Source organism: Vulpes lagopus, chromosome 14, assembly GCF_018345385.1.
Source record: "Vulpes lagopus strain Blue_001 chromosome 14, ASM1834538v1, whole genome shotgun sequence".
In the NCBI taxonomy this organism is placed as follows: Eukaryota; Metazoa; Chordata; class Mammalia; order Carnivora; family Canidae; genus Vulpes; species Vulpes lagopus.
In genome coordinates, this window is record NC_054837.1 from 13,871,113 (window position 1) to 13,887,090 (window position 15,978).

The 15,978-nt window shown below is 60.2% G+C and overlaps 2 protein-coding genes across 6 annotated transcripts in view; one reads left to right on the forward strand and one right to left on the reverse strand.

The window, feature by feature from the left end:
• ZMAT5 (zinc finger matrin-type 5) overlaps nucleotides 1–2,397 on the forward strand; it is a 28,230-nt gene extending 25,833 nt beyond the window's left edge. For all 5 annotated transcript variants that reach the window (XM_041729178.1, XM_041729176.1, XM_041729179.1 and 2 more), the window contains one exon: nucleotides 1,973–2,397. In XM_041729178.1, coding sequence (XP_041585112.1) covers nucleotides 1,973–2,102 — 130 coding nt within the window. In that variant the 3' untranslated portion in view covers nucleotides 2,103–2,397. The remainder of the gene's footprint in view (nucleotides 1–1,972) is intronic.
• Nucleotides 2,391–12,084, reverse strand: CABP7 (calcium binding protein 7). The gene is made up of 5 exons (XM_041729175.1): nucleotides 11,969–12,084; nucleotides 5,528–5,671; nucleotides 4,530–4,642; nucleotides 4,103–4,256; nucleotides 2,391–3,875 (listed from the first exon to the last, which is right to left on the reverse strand). The coding sequence occupies exons 1-5, from the start codon at nucleotides 12,075–12,077 to the stop codon at nucleotides 3,748–3,750; spliced, it is 648 nt and encodes a 215-aa protein (XP_041585109.1). The 5' UTR covers nucleotides 12,078–12,084; the 3' UTR covers nucleotides 2,391–3,747.
• Nucleotides 12,085–15,978: the final 3,894 nt, after the last annotated feature.

A 15,978-nucleotide genomic window follows, 5' to 3' on the forward strand; every position in this document is an offset into this window, starting at 1 on the left:
CATCAGAACCATGGCTGGGGAAAAGCAAAAGAGAGCTGCTCCTGTCCTGGTGCAGGGGGGCAAACAGGTCCCTAGAGAGACCACGCGCAGTGCACCTCGGTGTCCCCTTGTGCTCTGTGCAGGGCTGGAGGGGTGTGCTCCAAGAGCTCAGGGGCCTGGGGAATGTGTCTGTGTCTGAGCGCATGAAGGGGGTGCCCTCATCCTGGTGGGAGGCCCCAGCTGCCCTGGAGTCTGCCCAATCTTCTAGAGAAGGGTCCGAGGCTCACCCTCTCTGCAGAGAATTGCAGTCACCTTAACCCTGCGGGAAGCCCCAGGGCGCTCCCTTCCAGTAACTGCGGAGCTTCCCACACTCCCACCCTTCTCTGGTGGAGTTTATGAAGTCTCCCCAGCACCATAAATCATGCTGGGAGCTGCCTTCTGCGCTCTCCAGCACACAGCACGCAGCTAAGCAGGGGATTTCCCTGGCCTCCCAGAACGGGAGGCTGTCCGAAGTCCTCCAGTGGGCTCTCTACAGGGCTGAGGGTCAGGGCCGAGGAGCTGCGCCAGGCACACCCTTGGGGCTCCTGACCCCACCCCCCACCTCTACCTCGGAGGCCCGAGGCCTCTCCAAACCTTTCAGAGGACCCAGGACTTTCCCTCTTGGCAGAGGGCTGGCTATTGGATCCCAGCCTGCCTGGAGCTGCCAGGGCATCACATCCACTGAAAGTTGGGCCTGTGGATTGGGGGGCAATGTCTGGAGCCCCTGTATACGTTGCCTGTTAGCCCCTACCCCCCCAAAACCCCAGACTCTGTCACTTGGGCCTATGACTGACTCTTTGTGCCTCAGTTGTCTCATCTATAAATGGGGTTCATGTGAGGGTGCTTAAGGTTTCTCTGGACTGTGGTGTCTGGCCCAGAGTGGTGTGTCAGTAAGAGTGCTCAGTGTTGCTACTTGTCGTCAGCAGACATTCACTCAGTGGCCTCCCTGTATCAAGCCTGGCTCTAGGCACTGGGGGACACATGGATACCACCCCTAACCCCTGGTCTCTTCCATGTGAGAGCTCTAGTCCCATAGGGGAGACATGAGCTCTCAGGTGAGTTCAAAGTGCTCCATAGCCTGTGAGGGGCTACACAGCCCTGGAGCAGCAGACTGAGTAGGGATTAAGTCCAGAAGCATTGGACTGTGGAGCAGTTGGGGGGCAGGAAGCTGCCTCTGTACCCCAGCTGGCTGCCTCAGGACAGGGTGGCCCCTGGCTGGGCACCCAGGTTGCATGCTCCAAACAGGCCCTGGTTCCCAGGTGGCAGCTCCAGGGTGGTAGACCTCAAGGTGAAGGAGAGTGAGGAGCATGAGAAATGAGGCTTTTAAAAAATTTTTAGACAATATTTTTTTCTGATTTCAAAAGTTTGCATGCTTGTAAAACTTCTCTTGAAAAGTATAAAGAAGTAAAAACAAACAAAAACCACCCATAACTACACCACGCAGATAGAACCACTGTTAACATTTTGCTGTGTCTTCCAGGTTTTTTTTTTATGCATTTATATATGTTATATATCTTTAAACAAAAATAGTATCATGCTATATACATTATTTTATAAGCTGCTTTTTCTCTCACACAGTATATCATGACACCTTCCTTATCAGTGCATACAAGTCTGCCTTCATTCTTATGCGGGCTGCATAGCATTCTTTGCTGTGGACGTGCATGTGTATTTATTTAATCAGTCCCCCACAGGTGGACACAGGCTTTTTCTGCTTCTTGTAGCTCAGTCTCTGCCCACAACCCTGCTATTTCACTTGGGCTCCTTCTTAGAGGTGAGGTTACTGGCTCAAAGGGTCTGCATGTTTTTGAGGCTCTGCCTTCCAGAAAGGTCGTGCAAGCAGCTGACCTTTCCCGTAGCTGGGGTGGTAGGGAGGGGGAGCTGGAGGGAGGTGCCCCAGCCCGGGCCTGGGCAGGGCCCCATTCTAGTTCTCTGACTTTCTCTTTCTCTCTAGGGCCGAACCCATGAGAAGCACCATCTTCCAGTACCCCATAGGCTGGCCACCAGTCCAGGAGCTGCCTCCATCCCTGCGGGCACCCCCACCCGGAGGGTGGCCCCTGCAGCCCAGCGTCCAGTGGGGCTAAGCCCCTCATCCCCACTTTGACCCCCATCTGGTCAGCTTTTGTGTCAGTCACAGTAAAGATAAGGGCTCATACTGGGGATGCCAAGGGCCTCTCCCCCCCCTGCTGCCCCCTGTGGAGCCTCTGAAACCACATGCTGGGCCTGGCTTGACTGAGGCCCCAGAGTCGCCCCAGCAGGTATAGCCCTGGTCCTAGCTCTGCTCCAGACAGCTCCATCCTCCCTCCCTCTTGGGACATCTTGAGAAGATGGGTGATAAAACTTCCTTCTGGATGTTTATAAAGAAAGTCTGTCACCATGGTGGTGTGGCTTCCTCCTTGCCCGGTGCCCTTAGCTCCATGCCCCGGCCCCGGTCAGAGGACGGGCAGGACTGGGGTTGAGATGAGGTCCTCTGCTAGGTGAGAAGTGCTGTTGCCCTTCTCCTCAGAGGGCTGGCAGAGGCTCAGCACGGCTGGGCACAGGGTGCGCCAGTGTGGCTGAGATGGTCACCTCCGTGAAAGGGAGCTCCAGATCTGAGAGAGGAGCTTGTGGACTCCGTCTGCTGTCCCAGTCCCTGTGTCTGCCCACACTGAGCTGGTGCCTGAACGTGAGATGGCACAACTGGGGCGTGGTAGGAGCTGTGTCTCTGGCCTGGACAGTGTAGAGAAGTTGGGGGACCCGGAAGGACACGCCCTGGACTTGGGGGAGTGGCCTGGCTGAGCTTCCTCGGCTACACCAGCCCCTTAGCCCAACATGACCCAGGGCCCCTCCCAAGGATTCTGTCCTGGAGGAGCCCCCTGGCTGATGAGGAGATTGCATGGGCTGCTCAGGCAATGTGCAGCCTCCAGGCCCATGGTCTGCTTCCCTCCTTGCTGTACTCCAGTTCTAGATTCTGTGCTGGGTAATGGTGGGCAAGGTGGGCCTCAGGCCAGTGGGCCTCTGGCAGGGGGGCTCAGAGGGTGCAGAGACTGCAGGGCCACCTCAGATGCCCCATCTGCTGTGAGCTTTTGCCCTTCCTGAAAATCCCAGTTGAAGGGGGATACTGAATCTGGGGGCCCTCTGAGCCTCAGGCTCTTTATCTGTGAAATGGGCAAATTCTCTGGCCTCAATGGGCACATGGAGGAAGGCTAGGTTTGAGTCTAAGGAGGGTCAGAGAAAGGGACCCCACAGAAGGCCAAGGGCCTCCTCAGGCTGGGCCAGGGAGTAGGGCCCAGGAGACCTCAGCCTCACCCCCTCTCTAGGAGGAAGCCTTCTGCCCCCATCTCTACCCTGCCCACAGCCCTGGGCAAATCTCAGGGACTAGGGTCAGGTTGGCTGTGTGGCCCTGGGCACAGGGTGCTCCTTCCTGCCTAAGTGACCACAGCAGCTACCAGACCCTGTACAAATGCCTCCTAAGTTTCCCAGGAGCTCCTGGACAGTGGGAGGGAAGAGTTAGTGCTACATACAGGCCAGGGTGGGCAGGGTGCAGGCAGGGCTCGGGGTGACCTCAGCTGTCACCGGGCCCTCGCGGCCGGGCCATGGCTCCATGCAAGGGCCCGCAGGGGTGGGTGGGGTGGGGTTGCCAGACGTCCAGGCCCTGGAGTACACGCAGCAGCGGTGGCCCCGGGAGCTGAGAGGGAGAGGACTGCAGGCAGCCGTGGGTGCGGAGCGGGCCCCAGGCACCGCGTGTGCCTACTTCATGCCGCTGCGCAGCACCTGGTTGGCTGCGATGAGCATGACGCTGATGATGAAGGCGATGGCGAAGGCGCAGATCAGACTCTTGCGCACGCACGTCTGGCGGATCTGCTGGTTGGAGCAGGCTGTGGCCGCCCGCCAGGGAGCACCAGGGAGAGACAGACGGGGACAGCGAAGCATGGAATCAGGAGCCGCCTGCACATCCGCACATGGGCTTGTCCCATGGGACGTGCAGGAACACGAGGCCGGGGCAGGCAAGCAGGCCCCCGCCCCGTCCCCGGCAGACCCTGGTTCCTCCTCCCCTGCCCGAGCAGTTGGCCTGCCCATGGGCCACCAGGGGTCGTTCACTCACTCTCCACGTCCACGGGGCACTCCTCAGCTGTGCCCAGGTGGCTTTCCTCCTCCGTCATGATGATGTTCTCAATGTCCTTCATGGACAGGTGCTCACAGAAGGTGTCGTACAGCAGCCGCTTCAGCTCATCCACGGTCAGCTTCTGCATGTCACACTGGAGGGGGAGGAGACATGGTGCTTTGGCCACTGCCACCACCACTGCCACCACCCAGTTCCCTGCAGCCGCCCAGGCTCAGTGACAGGCCTCCAGATTCTGGAGGACTGGGAACCACTTCTCTTTATCTGGGAGATAAGACATCGGGGGGGGGGTGGCGGAGAGAAGCCTGGGATAGCCAGCCCCCTTTACAGTGTGGCCCTGACCATTCACTGGCCCTATACAACCCTCCACAGCGTGCACATGCCTAAATCCAAACCAGCCAGGGCATACCTTCCAGAAGACGGTGTCAAAGTCAGTGCCATGGAACTTCTCTGGGATCCCCGAGGTGGAAAGCTTGGGTCCCAGGAGGGTCACAAACTCCTCGAAGTCCACTTGGCCATCGCCTAGGGCAGGCACAGGTCCAATCAGGGGGCCAGCCTACAACTGGGCTGGGGCCCGGGCCACCTTGGGCCACTGGTACCTGGGGCAGGTCCCACCTTCTCCGAGCCTTGAGTTATTTTCAGGGACACCTAACATCTGCCAAGCTCTGGACTGATGCTAAAGCCACCAAATATGACCAAAGCGGTGATGGAGCACAGCAGGTGGGCAGAGCGTCCAGGAGAGCCTCAGATTTTACTCAGAAATGTGGCTCCCCGGCACCCGCTGCCTTCGCCGGGGTGGGGGTGGGGGACTGTGGGGCTGACATTCTCAGTGCACAGACAGGACACAATCTACCCAGACCACTACCTGCTCTCAGGGTGGAGAGGGGCAGGGTGGGAAGCCCACGGTGGGGGAGGGCAGGGAATGGGAAAAGGGGACCACACATGACTGGTCTTTTTCTTTTTTTTACTAGGTTTTCCTTAATAAAGTGCCAGGTGGCAAATAAGACTAAATGATTTTTTATTTGGGGTGAGGGGACCTGGGATGTTTAATACATCCTTTCTACTTTTCTGTACTTTAAAAATTGCTCCGGAGGGCAGCTCGCTGGCTCAGTCAGTAAAGCATACAACTCCTGGTCTTGGGGTTGTAAGTTTGAACCCCCTGTGGGGTGTAGAGATGACTTAAAATCTTAAAATTGCTCAGAATGCAGAGCGAGAGAGCCAGAGCCTCTGTGTGGGTGTGGTGGCAGCGGCGTACTCTAGCCTCTACTCTCCAGGCTAAGAAATGGGGCCAGACCTGGCTGCATACTGCCTTGGGCTTGGGGTGCCTGCAAGGAGATGCTCAGGGTGGGCTCAGCCTCAGAGGCCCAGGTCAGGGGTGAGGAAACTGAAGCAGAGAGTGGTGCTCACCATCCATGTCCAGCCGCTGGATGATAACTTCCAGCTCCACCTCGTTGGGCATGTAGCCCAGGGAGCGCATGGCCGTGCCCAGCTCCTGCTTAGAGATGAAGCCATTGCCATCGCGATCAAAGACTTTGAAGGCCTCACGGATCTCTGTGGGGGGGAGCAGAGCATGTTGGGACCTTACCTCCATCCCAACACCCCTCTCCCTAGGCCCCCAGGATCCCTGGGCACGGCATTGAGAATCCTCTACAGACCCTGCAGGTCTGGTCAGAGACAAGTGGCAGGTGGCCCAAGTGCCCCCCATAGCGCTGCCTTCCGGGAGGGGAGCTCGGGCGAGCCAAGGCAGGCAGCAAAGGTGTGCCCAGGCTTGAGTACTGACGAGATCACCCTGGGGAGGGGTCTCCTCTGAGTGCCAAGCTCCCACAACCGCTCAGGACGTGCTCACGACGACCCCGTGTGGCGGGTAAGCATGAGTCCCACTGTGCTGGCTGTTGGCTGGCACCCCAGGCCTCTGTGCCTGCCACAGGCTTCCGGGTCCACCCCTCCCTCCTTCCATCCCCCACTCCCCTGCATCCCCATCGAAAGCTTTCTCCCCTGGGCTCCGCTTGCAAACTCCAGCCAACATTCCTTAATGGCACCAGGTGAGGCAACCACCAGCTCCAGCTCAGGGCTGACAGGCCGACAGCTCCACGCAGAGACTACTTCCCCAGCCCAAGGTTTAGGGGAAGGCGGAAGCTGGATGGACGGGACCCAGCAAGCCCAGGCCTGCTCAGATGTGGGGACTGTCCTCTGCACCCTACAGAGGAGGAGACTGAGGCCTGAGGGCCTGGGTGACTTGGGTGGAGAGAAATCAATGCCTGGGCTGGGAGCAGTGAGTGACCTTGGGCCAGACCCCGACCCCTGCAGCAGAATGCTCAGTAGTGATGTGCATATGGCAAGGCTTTTACCAAAGGTGTCCAGGAACCACTGAGGGTTCCGAACCTCTCCCTGCTCCCCTTCCCTCTACCTGCTGTCCCTTCATGGTCACTCAGCCATGGAAGAGCCCTACAGAGCACTTTCCTTTGGCGGAGAAGGAAACCTCACTCCACTCACACCCTCCCTGCTCTGGCATCCTTGTTCGGTTCCCCTGCCGGCCTCCTGGCCTCCCGGCCTTCGCCTCAGCTGTCCCCGCTGGCTGGGACTTCAGCAAGCACAATCCTGCCCCTGAATGTGGGTGTGGGTGTATTTTGGAAGCAGAGACAGATAAATGCTCCACGCTGCAGGCCTGGAAACTGAGGCCTGGAGAGGCAAAATAGCCAGACCAGGCTCAGTTTGGGGTCAAGGCTGTTTCTGGTGAGAGCAGGAATCTGGCTGGCCCAAGACTGGCCTTAAGGTTGTGTGAATCCCTAAAACTGACCCACGGAGTTATTCCGTGATTCCGCTGGCCCCATTGCAGACTAGGGGGCCATGGCAAGGTGGCTGAGGCTGAGGCCCCAAATTACATCAGGTTCTTCCTACATGGTGTCTGTACCCAAGGCCTGGAGGTTAGACAAGAGGACATGTAGGCCAAGATAGAGACAGACAGTGGGCTACAGCCGAGTTGCCTAAGCCCCCCCCCAGACCCTTGACTCTGGACCTTCTCCAACCATCCTAGACTGGGCCTGAGAATCTGGTCTAACCAGGGGTTCCCAGGCCAGAAAGCAGCTGGCATGCGAGATCTGGGCCAGGCCCCAGGGTTTCTATAAACCCTGGACTCGGCCCTCCAGGCTGACTCCCACCTAGCATTTTCCTGGGCCACTGACAAGGTGGTAAGCTCCCCATCACCGGAAGTATATGAGTGGAGGCCCGGTAGTCATGGAGGCTGCTAAAGGGGTCCTATTGCTGGGAGTCTCTAGGTAGAGACTAAGGCACTGACCATGAGACCAGGCACACGGTCTGCCACTTTTGCCACCACACACACTTAGGTGTGTCGCCAGAACTGTTGCCCTCCTGACCCAGCCCCAGGCTCTGCCCACCTCAGGTGTCCTGAACTCCAGCCCTAGGGGCCCTTTCAGCCGTGGTGAGCACCAGGATTGCTCCATGTCCATGGTTTTGATCATATGGCTTCCCTTGCCTGGAAGTTCTTCCTCTCACCATAGCAAACTGATGCATCTCAGGTTCCCAGCATAGACAGCATCACCTCCCTGGGTATCCTCCCTGCCCCCCAGAACTCTGGCTTTCTTCTGGGATCCCACAGACCCCACTCTTCCTTTGCACTGACCACATTGGACTGTGACCTCGAGTGACATGAGGGAAGGGGCCAGGTAGGTCTTGTTCACAGCTGGGTCCCCATCACCTGGAATAGTGCCTGTCTGTCAAGCATAAACATCTGCCCAACTAGTGAGTAAATGAATGAATGACTGATTCAGGGAACACGCCCATCTGGAGCACACAGAGGAAAGAGCTGAGCAAAAGTTCATGCACCACTTGGTGTGAGGCCATCATTCAGAGCCCATTTACTCCTGGTTTACAAACAATCCTAGTAAGAGTAAGCATTTGCTTTCCACTTCGTAAGCAGGCGAGAAGCATGAGGGGAAGCTGAGGATGCTGCTTGTCCCCTTGTCCAGCCCCCAAGGACCCCACACCAACCCAGCCTATGGGCCACGACAGAAGAGGAGAATCAAGCCAAGGGCAGGGTTGAGGGTACCATCCCCAGATTTCTGGGTGAGAGGCTGATTTTGAGAGGAGGAACCCAGGGTGAAGGATCCCATCTTTCTAGGTTCCTCAGTTTCTTCCTCTGTAGAGGTCCACTAGGAGATCTCAAGTTGGGATGGCAAAACTCTTGACCCACAGGCGCCTGCGGTGGATGCTGGTCCCCTTCCCTGCAATGAGCTGGGGTCCAGGCTGTCCCTCCCACCCGGACAGGGGCTGGGTGTGGCCCCAGAGTCCATGCTTGCTTCAGTCGGAGCCCCCGATCCTCTTCTGGAAGCCCTGAGGAAATGTACCGGAGACTGTGGGCAGGTGACAGACCCTGAGGCAGCCCAATAGGCCTCCGGGGGTATCAGCACTCTGGCAGTAGGCTGGAGTCCAGAGAGGGGGTGCACACTCTGGAGGTCACTCGGGAAGGGGGGCAGCGCCTGTCCTCTGCAGCAGCTGCCATTCCCTGCGGCACTGGCCCCGTGGCCCCCAATCTGGCATCCCTGAGTTTCTGGTCTGCGCAGACGCAGCTGCTGGGCTTACAGGGAAAAGGGACAGGATGGGGGACTCCCCCACCCCCCATGCTCTGAGTGCCCTATTTGGCCACTCTCAATGCAGGCTCCACTGTCTGACTGAGCAGGCAGGGTGCCAGCCTCAGAACCCTGCCCTGGTGGCTGTCTGCCTGTCTGTCTGTCTGTCTCCTTCCTCTTCTCTCTGGCCAGAAAGGGCTGGGCTAAGGCTTGCAGTCACCCCACTCCTACCCTCAGGTGTTCACGCCTGTTGATGCCACTGGGGCCAGCCTCAGTGCCCCTGCAGACTCTGGGGGGCTCTGCTGGGGGTCTATGTTGTGGCGGGGGTGGTGGGGTGGGGGTGGGGCGAGACAGGAAGAAGCTGGAAAGCCTGTGCTGCTCCTTCTCAGTGGTCAGACAGGCTCCAGGCCAGCTTTGCCCAGCCACGTCTACCCTGCCAACCACCACCCACGGTTCCCCAGGGCCACAGGTCCCCAGGTGCCTTTGCCAGACCTTCAAGGACTCTTCTCCCCAGCCTTTGGCGATCCTGCCTGCTTGGCCCATCCCCCTGCACACCCTGGGTCCCTAACTCAAGAGCTTGACCAATCCTCTCCACACTCCAGGCTCTTACTCCTACAAGAATCCCCTCCTTGGCCTCCCCTGCTGCTGCATCTGGGTCTGCAAGCTCCCGCTGTGTGCCAGGCACCTTGACGAGTACTTCCATTGTACCCTCTGTCACCAGCAGCCCTGGGGAGGGGCAATGCCAGGCCCTTTTAACAGATGGAGAAACAGAGGCAAGAAAGGCAAATGATTGTTCAAGGTCACTCTGTGAGCTGAGGGTGTAGAGATTTGAACCTGGTGCTGCCTGGCTGGGAAGTCCTCATCTACATCTGTGCTCTCCACCTCCCTTACTGGTCCCTCTCCCCCTCAGATTAACCACCCCCTGGATTTCTGCAGCAGGCACATAATGTCTGCAGCATTTCATCCTGAGCCGCCGGGCATCCTCTTCTCTGCACATGTGGATCCCCCACTGGTGGGTGGGTGTCTTCCCAACCAAGGGCCTGGGGCCTCTCTACCCCTGGGGCAGGAGCATGAATGTAGGGCACTGGGCAGGGGGGCTGGGGGGCTGGGGGGTTACTTCTTCCATCCGGCCCTGGCACTCAAGGACCACCGGGGCCTGCAGAGACTTGGTGTCCCAGGAGGGCTTTTGGGGTGCCTACAGCCAAGAAGGGGGTCAGTTGTGGAGGACTTCTTGCCCTCATCTACAGTTGCCCACAGGCTGGGAGATAGGCTGGGGCCCCCCAGACATTTGCTTGTCTCACGACCCCTACCTGGTCACCCCAAGGAGGGCCTGCCCTTCAGGTTTCCCCTGGGCCAGGATCCCCCTGCTCAGGAGAGAAGCTGGGAGTGCGTTTGGTGTGGCTGGTGACTAACGCTGCTGGGTTCCTGCCAGTGTGTCTGCCAGGCGGCCTGAGAGGAGCCTGCGGCCTCCTTACCCCTGCACTGCCCTCCCTGTGCCCACTCACCCCTGCATCCCAGCCTCTTCTCAGCTTCTCAGGGTCTGCACCCTGGGACTAGGAGATCAGGAGAGGAGAGACCCAGCCAGGCTCATAGCTTCGCTGCCAAAGTCATGGTGGGGTGTGGAAGCAAGGGCAGGGAATGAGGTGGAAGCTGCAAGGGTTTTGGGGGGGACACTGTGGCCCCCTGCCCAAGTGGCCAGGAGGAAGGGATAGAGGAGCGCCCATGCAGGAAGACACTGGCAGGAGGTTCGGGGTGGCCCAGGGCAGGAGGAGACAACAGTGAGGAAGACATGGCCTGTGTCCCATCCTCTGCTCTCTTGGTTCCCATTGCATCTCTTCCTTTTCCCAGGCCCTGGACAGACAGGGCAGATGCTAGGGCTTTGGGGTTCAAGGCCAGAGATCCAGCAGCAGCACTCATCTCTCTGTTCTGCCCGTATCCAACACCGGACCCCATCTCTGTGGCTCTGCCAGCCTCTGGAGGCTTTCAGGGGACTTGAGAGGAGCAGGTGGCTCATAGTCTATGGTGCAAGGTGTGTATGTGTGTGTTGGGAGGACAGCTCCCTTCTCCCTCTTAATCTTCCCCTCACCAAGTCTGACTCCCCCAAGATCTACCCTCTCCACAGCTTGGAGATGAGGGAGGACCTCTCTCTATGCCTCCCCCTGTGCTCCCATCAGCATCCCTGACAGCACTGGTATCTCAATTGCACCCCGCTAAGCTCCGATGAGCTCCCGGACCCCAAAGACCCTTGGACCCAAGATAACTGAAGAGAGGCACAGCCTCTGGGTGATCTTAGCCCCTCACCCAACAGCACACAAGTAGATCGCAGGCGTCCAAGACTTCTATCTGCCCAGAACCCCCACTCCACTCCACATGGGGCCCTAGGAGATCTGGGGGATGGAAGGCCGGAGCACCCACCCCCAGCCCAGGAGGGAAAGAGCTTGCAGGCCCTAGGGGTCTCAATGCTCCCCAGAATCTTCCGTCCAGAGCCCCCAGCCCCTGACCTCTGCTCTGATCTTGCCTAGCCCCTTCCCTACCCCATTCACGGTGAGAGGCAGAGTGACTGGGGTGGGGGGTGGGGGGTGGACATAGAATTGGGTCCCAGCCTCTGCCTTTCCCTTCCGGGCTTGGTTATCGCGACCCAGCAGCCCAATCTGGCCACTTGTTGTCGCCACCACCTCCTGGGCCGCCCTCCCAGCGCTCAGGGTTGGGGGTCCCCTCAGGGCTGTGGGGAAGTGGGGAAGGCCGCAGGAGGGACTGGGGACAGCCCCGCAGGCGGCAAGAGCAGGGCAGTCGCCCTCTCCCCTTCTCTGGCTGCCGGAGCAGATTGGATTTTAAAAGCGACACGAGCGGAATGTCAATTCGAGCGCAGAGCAGCAGGCGGGCGCCGCGGAGGGGATCAGGATGCGGGTGCTCCGGGCGGGCCCGCGCGGGGGGCGCAGCTCGGACCCCCGCCCCAAGCGCCGCGTTGCCGCACCGTCACCGCGGTCTGCGCGGCCCCGTGACCCCGCTGCGGGGCTCGGCAAGTTTCCGCAGCGCGGGGGACCCTGCGGGCAGGGGCCCGGCCGCCCTGCGCCTCGGCTGCGCCCACCGCGGCACCCAGAGGTGCGAGTTGGTCCTGACTCCCCGCGCAGCTGCTCGCTGGAGCGCCCACCTGGCAGCCGGCACCTGCGGACGGCCCCCCGCCCCCTGCGCCCCTGCTCCGCGCTTCACCTGGGCGCACAGGTAGGAGGGCCAGCGGGCCGGGGGCCGGCGGCGCACTCACCCTCCAGCTCGTCCTCGGGGATGTCCACGGGGCGCTGCTCCGACAGCAGGTTGGGCACGGTGTAGATGCCCCGGTACATCAACGCCGCCGTCACCGGGTGGAACGGCATCTTGGAGGCTCCGCGCCCGCCCGCCCGCCGCAAACTTTGAGGTCGGGGCTCATGGGCCGGCGGCGGCCCCGGGGGCGGCTGGAGCGGGCGGGGCGCGCGGCTGCGGAGGGCGGCCCGGCGGCAGCGGCGGGGCGAGGCGGGGGCGCCCCTCCGGGGGCCTAGTGCCCCCGCGCCCCGGGCCGCCGGTCCATGCCGCCCCCTCCCTCGTCGGGCTCCCGGCCGGGGCCCCGCAGGGGGGCGGGGGCGGCGGCGCTCGGGCCCTGGGCTCCGGCCGCCCGCGCTGTGCCCGCCGCGCCCGCTCCCCGGTGCCCCGCGCGCCCCGCGCTGCTCGCCGCCCGCTGGTCCGCTCGCCGGCGCGGCCGCCCGGGCGCCGCTCAGGTCTCGCCGCCTCCCCTGCTCGCTCGCTCGCGCGCTCTGGGCCGCGCTGGCTGCGCTCCCCGCCTCCCCCGCCCGCCGCCCGCCCCCTCCGCGCTCTCCACCCCCGCCCCCCGCCGGCCCCTGCGCGGTCGCCCCTAGCCCGCCGCGGGCGCCTTCTCCCCTTCGCCCCGGGCTCCCTGTTCCTCCCGCGGAGGATCACTCGTCTCTCGCCCCAAGTCCGCAGCCACCGGGACCAAGGTGGGGGTGGGGCCCTTCCTTCCTGCCCCGTGGCCCGCCCCTACCCCCCACGAACAGAGCAGGAAACTGAGGACCAGAGACCTGGCAGCGAGGTGAGATGGGCCCCAGGCTCCCGGGTCCTGGAGGAGAATCATACGGTGTTGGTGCCTGGTGAGGCTCCAAGTTGGGGAAACTGAGGCTGAGAAAGCAGGGCGTTGACCAAGGTCATTAGGGTGCTGGTGGCAGTCGGGAGTTTGGGACAGGCTTGGGGCAGGCTCCCCCTGCCCTGTAGCTGAGACTTGGCAGCTGACCTTGCCCCCCACAGTGGAGCCCCAGGCCTGGCTCCTTTCCAAGCCCCAACCACTCTGCCTGGGGAGCTGCCAAGGGTCTGTCTCATGCCCCTCCCCACCCCCAGCTCAGGGCACTGAAGATCAGAGAGGTGGCTGGGTGCCTGTAGGGACTGGTGTGAGAGCCTGTCAGTGCACATGCCTGCTTAGACCTAATGTGTGTGCAAGGCTCACCCAGGCCCCAAGGCATGTGTGCGCATCAGGGTGAGGGGGCAGGTGTTTGTGGGAGCAGCATGTGCGTGCATATATCTGTTATCCAGAAGGGTGTGTTCATGTGTTTTTGAGTCCGCACGCAGATGGATGCATGTTGCGAGTGTGTATGGAAACCTGTGTGTGCCAAGGTTGTGAGCTGGCAGGGGAAGGGAGGGCAGGAGCCCATGGGTGGGCAGGGGGCGGTGTACGGGCCCATGGGCAAGGAGCGGCATGGGCATGTGTGCACAGATGTGCATACATATATATGGGGGAGGGGTTGACCCCCTGGCCTCTCCATGGCCCCAGCTTCAGGACCTGCCCCTAGAGGCCCTGTGGGAACCACCTTCAATCAGTCAACAGCCCCAGCAGGAAAGCTGATTGCCACTGCCCTGCCCAGCCCTGCCCTTCCCGAGCTGATTACATTTTTCTGTTTGTTTCTGCTTTTGTCGTTGATTAATCACAGCCCTATCTTGGGGCCTGAGGAGAGGGGGCTCAGGAAGAGATGCCAGCCCTGGCTGAGCTGGGCCTGGCCAGGCCTGGGCTCCGGCACTTCTCAGGGATGGGTCTGGAGGGGGATCCCAACAGCATCCACAACCCGCAGAGGAGGAAAGACCCTAGCTATTTGTCTGTCTCCTCAGCCTCTATGGATCAGCTGAGTGCCTGTTAGAACTGGGGGCCGGGGTGGGAAAGGCCTCCGAAAGCCCTACCCCAAAGCCCTCCTCATCCACCTGTCCCGGTCTGACGATTCACCTTCAGAGCAGAGTGTTTTGAGCTGCCTCGGATCTTCTGGTGCAGCAGAGGAGTGGGGAAGAAAAGAACCCAGAACTCAGAGCCAGGCAGACGTGGGGCTCCTGCATCTACCACCTCCTTGCCATGGGACCTTAGTCACCTTCCTTAACCTCGTGGGCCCGTGGTTTCCCCCTCATGAAGTGAGGGTAGCAATGCCACCTCCTAGGCAGCAGTGAGGATGGAATGATGTAACATGGGAGAGGTGCCTGGCAGTGCATCCCTGTACCTCTTGGGAGTTTCCTATTAGCATGAAAATTCCCCCCAAGGAATATGAATTAATAATAATTATAGCTGCTATGTATTGATTGAGAGCTTGAGCTACAGCAGCTCTCTCTTCTGTCTACTGAGTGGCCAGGCTGCACCAGCCCATGCCATCCAGTCCTAAAACAGGACCCCCAAGCCAAGGGAAGCTGGGCTGGAGCTTGCTAAGGGGCTGATGGGAACCCAGCTCCCAGTGGTGTCTAGAAAGGCTACTGCAGAGCATGTTGGCGCTCACCTGATAGAGGGGCAGCTTCGGCTGCATCCCCTGTAGCTCCCAGCCAGGGCAGTGGAGAATTTTCAAAGCACAAGGCAGAAATGGTCTGTGAGTAAATTCAACAAAAATTGAGTGAATGGGCCTACCCAACACAGCCAGGCCCTGAGGGTCTGCACTGAGGGAGGGCATGAGTATCTGTGGAGACACAGGCCTCCCTCCAGTCTGTGGCCAAGGGGTCAGGTTATACATATTGTGACCAGGCTGCTCCCTGGGACAGGCTCCCACCAGGCCAAAGGGACAAGACCTGATGAGGTTTACAGCCTCAAGGTCACAGTACACTCCACTGCTTGGGCCATCCCTGCCACCCCGTCTCTGGTGACTCAGGCCGGTCCGAGTCTCTCCCCTGATGCAAAGCCATGGCCCATAGAGCTGACTGTGGGCCTAGGGGACTCCCACGTGCCACCGGCTGCACGTGTTCTCGCTTCTCTGTCTGCCTGTCCCTGGGCTGTGCATGTAACCAGAACAGCATCCCCCAAACCTCTAAAAGCAGTTTGTCCTTGCCTCCATTCGTGACTGAGGGGACCCCTGCCTAGGGACCAGGTTGGGTCATGCACCATCGTGAGGCAGGGCTGGGGTTGGAGCCCAAGGCAGGAGCTGGGTTGGGGTCAGGGTGAGGGCTTTAGGAGTCAGGCTCTGGGCCATTCTGATCTTATCCTTCCAGGCTCAGAGGAATGCGGCCTCCTCTGAGAACCATCCTAGACCTCCTCAGCCCTCCACCACTGTGCACCTCAGGCCACTGGGCGGCCCCTGGGTGTGAGGTCCTACGAGCAGGTCAGGCCAGGAGTCAGAGGATGAGAGGTTGCTGCTTGTACCTGGGCCTCACAGAACAAGTACCAGAGAGCTGAGCAGCATGGTTGAGGTGACAGCTCACCGTCTGGTGAAGGGCAGTGTGGGGGAAGCTTTTGTAGAGGAAGGACATGAAACCAGCTTGAAAGACAAGTCTTGGACATGGGGTGGGTGAGGCGGCGCCACAAACTCTGCATGGAGAACCCAGAGCCAGGCATATGCCTTTGGGTGGCTACACTCACCTCTCTGAGCCTCAGCTTACTCACCTGTCAAGTGGGCATAGATCTTGCTCCCAGAATGAAGGCTTAGATCCTGTAGTGCACAGGACATGACAGCTCTTACTATGAGTCAAGGGAACTCCGGGAGGAAAAGCCAGGGTAAGCAAAAGCTCAAAAATGTGAGAGGACCACCCCTACCTCTGGAGGGCAGGCTCTGAATCTGTACCCCCAGATTTGGTGCCTGGCACAGGGCTGGGTCGGGCTTGGGAAGTTGGCAGGGGCTGGATGAACATCTCCTGGATGAATGGATGAGAAAATGAATGAATGAATGATCACCCACCAACCCACCAGCCCTTCGGCATTACAGCCCCGTCCTCTCCTCTGCACGTCACAGGGGAGCAGATGGCGTGATTGCAGGGTGTGAATTATGTCTGTCGCTC

Coding starts and splice junctions, on each gene's coding strand:
- CABP7 (XM_041729175.1), bottom strand. CDS start 12,077: ATGCCGTTCCACCCGGTGACGGCGGCGTTGATGTACCGGGGCATCTAC. Junction 5,672..11,968: donor CCCCGAGGACGAGCTGGAGG/GTGAGTGCGCCG, acceptor TCCCCCCCACAG/AGATCCGTGAGGCCTTCAAA. Junction 4,643..5,527: donor CCAGCGGCTGGACATGGATG/GTGAGCACCACT, acceptor TGCCTGCCCTAG/GCGATGGCCAAGTGGACTTC.